Source organism: Ammodytes marinus (assembly GCF_949987685.1).
Source record: "Ammodytes marinus genome assembly, chromosome: 7".
NCBI lineage: Eukaryota > Metazoa > Chordata > Actinopteri > Uranoscopiformes > Ammodytidae > Ammodytes > Ammodytes marinus.
Window position 1 is genome coordinate 18990736 of NC_137211.1, and position 8213 is coordinate 18998948.

The 8213-nt window shown below is 41.3% G+C and overlaps 1 protein-coding gene across 1 annotated transcript; it reads right to left on the reverse strand.

The window, feature by feature from the left end:
* Positions 1–319: 319 nt before the first annotated feature.
* On the reverse strand, positions 320–7846 carry prim1 (DNA primase subunit 1). Its single transcript, XM_080031771.1, has 13 exons — positions 7584–7846; positions 6759–6916; positions 6564–6670; positions 6354–6427; positions 6120–6256; positions 2394–2452; positions 2192–2303; positions 1955–2044; positions 1723–1855; positions 1563–1632; positions 1352–1464; positions 623–721; positions 320–530 (listed from the first exon to the last, which is right to left on the reverse strand). Exons 1-13 carry the CDS (start codon positions 7690–7692, stop codon positions 511–513), a joined length of 1281 nt encoding a protein of 426 aa, XP_079887897.1. The 5' UTR covers positions 7693–7846; the 3' UTR covers positions 320–510.
* Positions 7847–8213: the final 367 nt, after the last annotated feature.

The window sequence follows — 8213 nt, forward strand, 5'->3', positions numbered from 1 at the left end:
CAATGGCTACATTTAAATTTAGCCTCGCGCATAGTCTGTTCAGCCGCAGTGCAACGCCCCTGGATCACTTCGGTGTTAAGTGCCTTGCTCAAAGACACACCAGCCACCACTAGTTTTAACTAACACCCTCCTATATGGTGCCTGGAATCGGACCAGCGACCTCATGGTTACTGTTCAGCCCCTCTTCCTCTAGGCAATCGTACAAATAACATCTGTCTATTAACTATAAACATAAATATATGTGCCATTATTATAGATAGTATTACTAGTACTGAAAATAATTCAGCACAAGATTAAAAAAAAAACATTTTGATAGAGTTCAAAAACAAGATTTATTTTTCATAAAAGATAAATGTACAAAAACATGTAGACAACAAGAACAAACAACATAGTCTCAAGAGTTTAATAAAACAGATTTGGATGAAATTATTGTTGAGGCCAGGTCACATCATCGCCTACATTTAGTAATATGGAGCCTCTTCTGTACCACTTTCCGATGAATGATCCGGTTCAGAAATCTTTCTGAAGATCTAGAAAATAATAAAAGAAAGTTATTTTTACATGAGTCAACCAACTTAAAAGTTATTTTCTCCTCATATCATCTACAAAGGAAAAAACTCACCACTTTTTTTGAGAAGTTCTCCTTTCCACGAAGCAGCCAATCCATCCAGAAACTGATCAAAGTATTTCACATACTTGGCCAAGCTTGTTCTTTTGTAATCTGTGAAGGAAAGCAATAAATGGGTTAAGTTTATATTCCAGAATAAACTAAAACTCCATGGGTTCTGAAGGTCAGAGTTTCTCTTTATATAAACATGAATCATCGCAGACATATAACTTACTAGACAGTAATGTGTATATATGTGGCTGTGTATATAATGTGAATTTCCTGAGTAGTTTACTGTAGTAGTAGTACATCACATGAAAGATACAGTGTGTGTGTGTGTGTATATATATATATATATATATATACATACATACACTGTCGTTATAGTTTTACGTGATCGCTTTTCTGTCTTTATTCTGGCTCTTTTAACAAGCTGAGAAAAAAACGTGTTTTCGGGATCTTATATTCCGGTCTCGGCTCAAGTCTTAAACGACATAGGCATAGGTTGTAACTCCATTACCTATTGTACCAATTACTTGCCCCTATTCATTTTGACAAAGAAAAAGCAAATGGGTAAAGTCTAAAACTCAACCAAACAATGGTGGGCCATGTAATTTTATTATTCATTCTACCACCCAGACTCCACTTTGATGCTGTCCAGGCAACAACCAAAAAAAAGATGAAAAAAGATACAGTTCTTGTGTGTGACACAATAAGTCTGAAATTAAGATTGGAGAATTTCACCTCTGATCTTTCGTCTCTCTGCTGCATCCTTCTCGTTTTCCTTCTCCTTGACATCATCTGCCTTCTCTTCCTCTTCCCCTGTCCTCGGTCGATCCAACTCCTCACAGATGAGACTTAAAAATAAATTAAAAATACAAAACTTATAACATCAGCTTTACCGAATATGAAACACTGCACACAACAGAGCGTGAGACATTAGATAATTGCTTACCTGATCGTGGGCACATCAAAAGGATCAAACTTGTCTAATTCCTTCATGTTTATGGGAACAGAAATGCGCCCTTTGTTCAAAAAGAGATAAGTCAGTGAGAATCTGCCACCAGTGCAGTCACAGTGAGATCTTGATCAAACCTCATTAGATATGTGCTCACCTGTTTTGGGATGGACACTGAAGGGGCTCTTCAGCAAATGGTTCACCCCTTTACTGACATTGACATCGAGCCGTGGGTAACAATACTGCAGCATGATCTCTCTCTCAAAGTATTGGCCCTTTTTGGCAGTGCCCTAGAAGAAAGAAGGTTATATCATTGTGCCAGTGGTCATCAGTAAGCCCTCCTGCTGTGAGGTAAAAACTGTAATTATGTGATGCCAGCAGAAACAAACCTGTTTCTTAATGGCTTGATCCTCGATGAGGTTCCAACGGTTCTCTGGTTTCTTTTCATTCTGGAAGCGCTCCTTCAACACTTTTCTTACATGTAAGCAGTGAGTTAAGGTTGAGTCTAGTTATTTTACAAAGGTTTGAAAACAAATCTTTTGACTTAAGTGTTTTTTCCACCCATCAGCTACAAGTTCGACTGCATGTGTTGATGAGATAGATGTGTAAAATGTTGTGAAAAGGATATCTTCAGGCACGAGCGCCAGGACTTTGTCCACAGATTCCTTGCGGCCCAGTATGTCCTGGTCCTGTAGAGCGTATTGGGGGAAATATCGCTCCACCACTTTCAAAGACTCTCTGTTGAGATCACAGATACAGACTCTTAGTTAGTTACAGCTCTGTTCAGTTACAGTTTAAAACTGACTGAGAAAATGAGCAGACCCTTACCTGATAAAAGGGTGAATTGGATCAGTCAGCACAACCTTCTTCACTGTCTCGTCACCTCCCTAAAAACAGTAGGAGATAAGATAATCCTTTATTAGATCCAAAGTGAGGACAGCAGCAAAAAAGGACAGTGTAAATGATAAAAGCATCAGTAAAGATGCAACATATAAAAACCTATGTAAACAGTAAAAAAGCTGACACTAAAAAGTTAACAGTGAAAAAAATGCAAGTTAACAGTTAAAAATGAATTAAAACCTTAAAGAAAAAAACAGTAAACACAGAATGCTAAATAAACAGTAGGCGATTTGTGTCAACACTGCTGATTGTATGTCTGACTGCTGCATGAATAAACGTCAAAGAAAATATGTACAGTATCTCACAAAAGTGAGTACACCCCTCACATTTATTCAAATATTTCATTATATCTTTCCATGGGACAACACTGAATAAATGACACTTTGATACAATGTTAAGTAGTCAGTGTACAGCTTGTATAACAGTGTAAATTTACTGTCCCCTCAAAATAACTCGACACACAGCCATTAATGTCTAAACTGCTGGCAACAAAAGTGAGTACACCCCTAACAAAAAATTTCCAAATGGGCCCAAAGTGTCAATATTTTGTGTGGCCACCATTATTTTCCAGCACTGCCTTAACCCTCTTGGGCATGTAGTTCACCAGAGCTTCACAAGTTGCAACTGGAACCCTCTTCCACCCATTCATGACAGCATCACGGAGCTGGTGGATATTAGAGACCTTGCGCTTCTCCATCTTCCGTTTGAGGATGTCCCAAAGATGCTCAATAGGGTTTAGGTCAGGAGACATACTTGGCCAGGCCATAACCTTTACTCTCAGCTTTTTTAGCAAGCCACTGGTCGTCTTGTAGGCCTTTCACACCAAAATGAACCAAGAGTCAGTTCCAGGCTGGTGTTGGGGTCAGTTCAAAACTGGTTACAGCCTTATCCCAGTTATGAACCGGTTGGTTTCACATCGACCGGAGACAGCTATGGAGCCGGCAAGAGAGCAACGTCATGACGTCACTGTAAACGTGTGTGTATGTCACCCGACGCCGCTGCTCTTGTGGCTAACGCTAAAGCTACCGCTAGCTTTAAGCACAACAACAGCGGCGAATACGTCTTATTTTTACACTTGTTGGCTCTCGCTTTGCTTTCTTAAGCAAACAGGACCCATACAGCGTATTCTCGCCGGTCAATTTGATCGCTACGTTCGGTAATTATGTTATGTTTACGTCTCGTAGTAGCGGTGTTTTTAAATATGGCGGGCATGAGGTTTGAGTTGCTCTGGTTGGTCAGGATAATCCCTCCCCCAACCGTTCGCGCAAGCAGTTCTTATCAAACCCTGCTCAATCCTGGGGTATGAGTTCCCCCGGTTTTTACGGCCCGGAGCAGGCTCTCTGGCGGTGTGAAACCAAAACACTGGCTCTAACTCCGAACAAGCCCAGAACTAGCTCCGATTTTGCGGCGGTGTGAAAGGCCTATTGGAGGTGTGTTTGGGGTCGTTATCATGTTGCAATACTGCCCTGCAGCCCAGTTTATGAAGGTTGAGTGCACGTGGTCAGCGTCATACACAGAGGTTGGCTTTGGAAACTAGACGTATGAGCAGTGTTGGGAACATTACTTTAAAAAAGTAATTAGTTATAGTTACTTATTACTTGTTCCAAAAAGTAACTGAGTTACTTTATAATAGAAGTAACTAGTTACCAGGGAAAGTAACTATTTGCTTTAGTCTACTGTAAAAAAAAAGTTGCTATATGTCAACAAATTTGGATTTTTCTGAGCAGTTTTCACAAGTCAGTTGAAATGAGTAGAACAGACAGGTAGGCCTACTTGTAGGCTACATAACCTTCAATATTTATCCTGCACTTCAAGTATTTTGCTACAAAAGTAGCAGAGGAAACTGCTGAATGTACCGTGCTGATCTGCTATATCACTGTTTTCACTTCAGGGGTGTTGGCACACCACTTAAGGCCAAAAACGTCAGACTATGAAGCATGAGACGATGAGAGGAGGAGTAAGGATTTATCCTATGTTTATTTCCTTCCTTAACATGCACAGCAGCATACAGATCCCAGGAAAAGAACAATAGCAATATTCGGCTCGTGATGACACGCTAAACAGCTGCTGCAACCGGCGAATCACGGCCGTTTAATAACGTGCATTAATTATAATTTATAGAGATCGGGAAACTCTATTGCACTTACTCACAAGGGCGATGCAAACAAACTCAGGGAGAGCACGTTTCAACCGTGGATCGATAGGTGGTTACTGCGGCAACGTGGACGCTCACACAACAGAGAGAGAAAGAAAAAGAAACTTCACTAAACAGGCGCTCCGGCTGACTGACGCTAACTGACAGTTATAATGTCATCCACACTGAATAAAACACAATTTAAAACACACCGGTCTCCTCACTAGTAGTTTGTGTAGTATGGAGCCAGGGGTGCGTTCGGATTACACAGTTTATTCAATCAATTTATAGTAACGCACCGCATTTAACGTTCAGTAACGATAACGGCGTTGTAACGACGGAAAAAGTAATTAGTTAGATTACCCCGTTACTGAAAAAAAAACGGCGTTACCTAACGCCGTTATTTTAAACGGCGTTATTCCCAACACTGCGTATGAGTGCTGCCAGTATTGCTGAAGGGCTTGAAGGGGTGGGGGGGTCAGCCTGTCAGTGCTCAAACCATACGCCACACACTGCATCATACTGGTCTGCATGGCTGTTGTCCCAGAAGAAAACTTATTCTAAAGATGATGCACAAGAAACCCCACAAAAACTTTGCTGAAGACAAGCAGACTACGGACATGGATTACTGCAACCATGTCCTGTGGTCTGATGAGACCAAGATACATTTATTTGGTTCAGATGGTGTTCTGAGTGTTGCGCGGCAACCAGGTGAGGAGTACAAAGACAAGTGTGTCTTGCCTATAGTCAAGCATGGTGGTTGGAGTGTCATGGTCTGGGGCTGCATTGAGTGCTGCCAGCACTGGGGATCTACAGTTCATTGAATTCTAACATGTACTGTGACATACTGAAACAGAGCATGATCCCCTCCCTTCATAAACTGGGCCGTAGGGCAGTACTGCAACATGATAACGACCCCAAACACACCTCCGAACGACCACTGGCTTGCTGAAGCTGAGGGTAGAGGTTATGGACTGGCCAAGCATGTCTCCAGACCTAAACCCTTTTGAGCATCTTTGGGGCATCCTCAAATGGAAGATGGAGAAGCGCAAGGTCTCTAATGTCCACCAGCTCCTTGACGTCGTCATGAATGGGTGGAAGAGGGTTCCAGTGGCAACCTGTGAAGCTCTGGTGAACTCCATGCCCAAGAGGGTTAAGGCAGTGCTGGAAAATAATGATGGCAAAACAAAATATTGACACTTTGGGCCCAATTTGGACATTTTCACTTAGGGGTGTACTCACTTTTGTTGCCATCAGTTTAGACATTAATGGCTGTGTGTCGAGTTATTTTGTTATACAAGCTGTACACTGACTACTTAACATTGTATCAAAGTTTCATTTATTCAGTGTTGTCCCATGGAAAGATATAATGAAATATTTAAAGAAATGTTAGGGGTGTACTCACTTTTGTGAGATACTGTAAATGGGTGTCAATTAATTTTCTTTTGATTGAATAGTGAATGAATCCGACAAAATACAAAACAGTCCTAATCATGTCATAAAAGCTCAAATACTGTCACCTTAATCAGACTGAGGTATTCTGCAACTGCAGAGCGAGCTGCTACAGAAAGCTTCCTGGCCGCTTCATCACACACCCAGCAATGCACTCCTCTTCTGCCAGAATAAACCCACAGCAGGTGCTTGAAACCAAAGTCCTCTAGAATATAAAAATACATGACACAAAACAGTGTTGGAATCTTGTTTTAGAACATAACACAACAGATTCCTGACACATCAATCAGTGACAAACAAACCTCGTAGAGCTCTATCCAGGATGTGAATGGCAATGGTCATCAGGGTCCAGCACTTGGGGCAAATGTCTGCCGCACTAAAATTGAAATCAATATTTCTCAGTGGTGTGATTGTCAGGACATGCTGCTGAATTACTATGTGTTAAAAAAAAGTGGGTGTTTGCAATTATTCCACAGTGCACCAACAAAGGGAACCACATATACTCATTTTACCTGCAACAGTATCGGACATCGTCGTAATCCGTCATATCGATATCAAACACCAGCTCCTTCTCCAGCGCCTGGAACGTCCCTGACTTCACTGTGTTGTGTTGATTGGGCTGTGGGTCACAAACAGATTAAACTTTATCAGTAAGTCTGCGGTGACACAAAAAGCCTATGAAAAAGCAAAAAGCAACGCAGTCCCACCCTGTGACTGTACACCGCTCCGATGTCGATCTTGTAAGGGTTCATCTTGTTCATTTCCTTCTCCAGCTCGGCCTGTGTAGTGAACGACTGGTAGCGGACATAGATGTCATCTTTGAGCGTGAAGGAGAACTCGCGGTTCTGGAAGTAGTTCTTATACACTGAGGTTGAATAAAGACAAATGTAACACATTAGTCGACTAATCTACAATCAAACAACAATTCATCTCCAAAGACTCCGCTCTGTTGCTATTCACAATTCCCATTTTACTTTTAATTTACAGTAATAACTTCCAGTCAAGTTTTAACATCTTATTTTATCATACTTATAGAAATCTAGTATAGTAACTTTTTTTATGCATGTCTGAGACCACTGGGCAAGATACTTTTATTTTGTATTTGTGCATGTCCATGTCCAGCACAGCAAAACATCGCAGTCTTGAATTTTCCAACCACCAGATTTCACTGTGGGTTTGATACACTGTATTATCTCCCCCCCCCCCCCCCCCCCCCCATACACACACACACCCTTCTGTTATATCATATCATAATTCTTTAAATTTGAATTTAATAGTACTTTTTCGAAAGTGTGTGTGTGTGTGTGTGTGTGTGTGTGTGTTTGTGTGTAATACTAAAATGTCGCTGTTGGGGTGGAGAAAGTAGCCGACCCTCTATCTCCCTGTGTCTTTAATTATTTGTCTCCATCATGTTGTTAGCTCTATGACTCGTGCATGGACGTTGAACAAAACGTAACGAACAAGACTCCTGTCAATTAAATAACCAGTAAACATTAATATTAGCTTGCCATGCGTGTGGTGTGAGCACTCACCTCCGCCATAATTCAGCCAGCGGTAATACTGTGAGAAGGGGAACAGGCGTCGGTAGTACAGCGGTAATAAATCCGGCAGACAGGCCGAGTCATAGTCCGAGGACGGCATTGCCTGATTCAATAATATCGGTTCCGATTTATACACGTTAAATTGTCACCAGGAAGCTATCTAGCTGCACTACACACTGACAGACAGCTCAGTGTGTGTTTTCAGGTTGTTTTGCACCAAGGGGAACGCGGGAAAAAATCTCAAGCGAAAGAGTGGACCAATGAGACAAGGATAGGACATTGACGTCACTGAAACGGGTAAACTTTTCCGTATTTTCCTTAGTTTGCCTTTCAGTAAGATCATTCCTTTAGTAACTATAAAGCAAAGCAAAAGAGCAACGATAGTAGAGCTAAACTTGTGTGATTAACGCACTCTACACGACGTTTCACTGCCGTTCTTCAAAGCTTTACTCATCCTTGTAAAAATCGTCCTACAAGAAAGGGAAGGCGGAAGTGTCAAAGAGCGCAGAGAGAATCATGGGGTGTGTAGTTTTTCCTTCTCTAATGTGATTTTATTTTATTTTATCAACTCATAAAATAAACACAGCCAATGGAAATTAAATATATACAGTAGCTAAAACA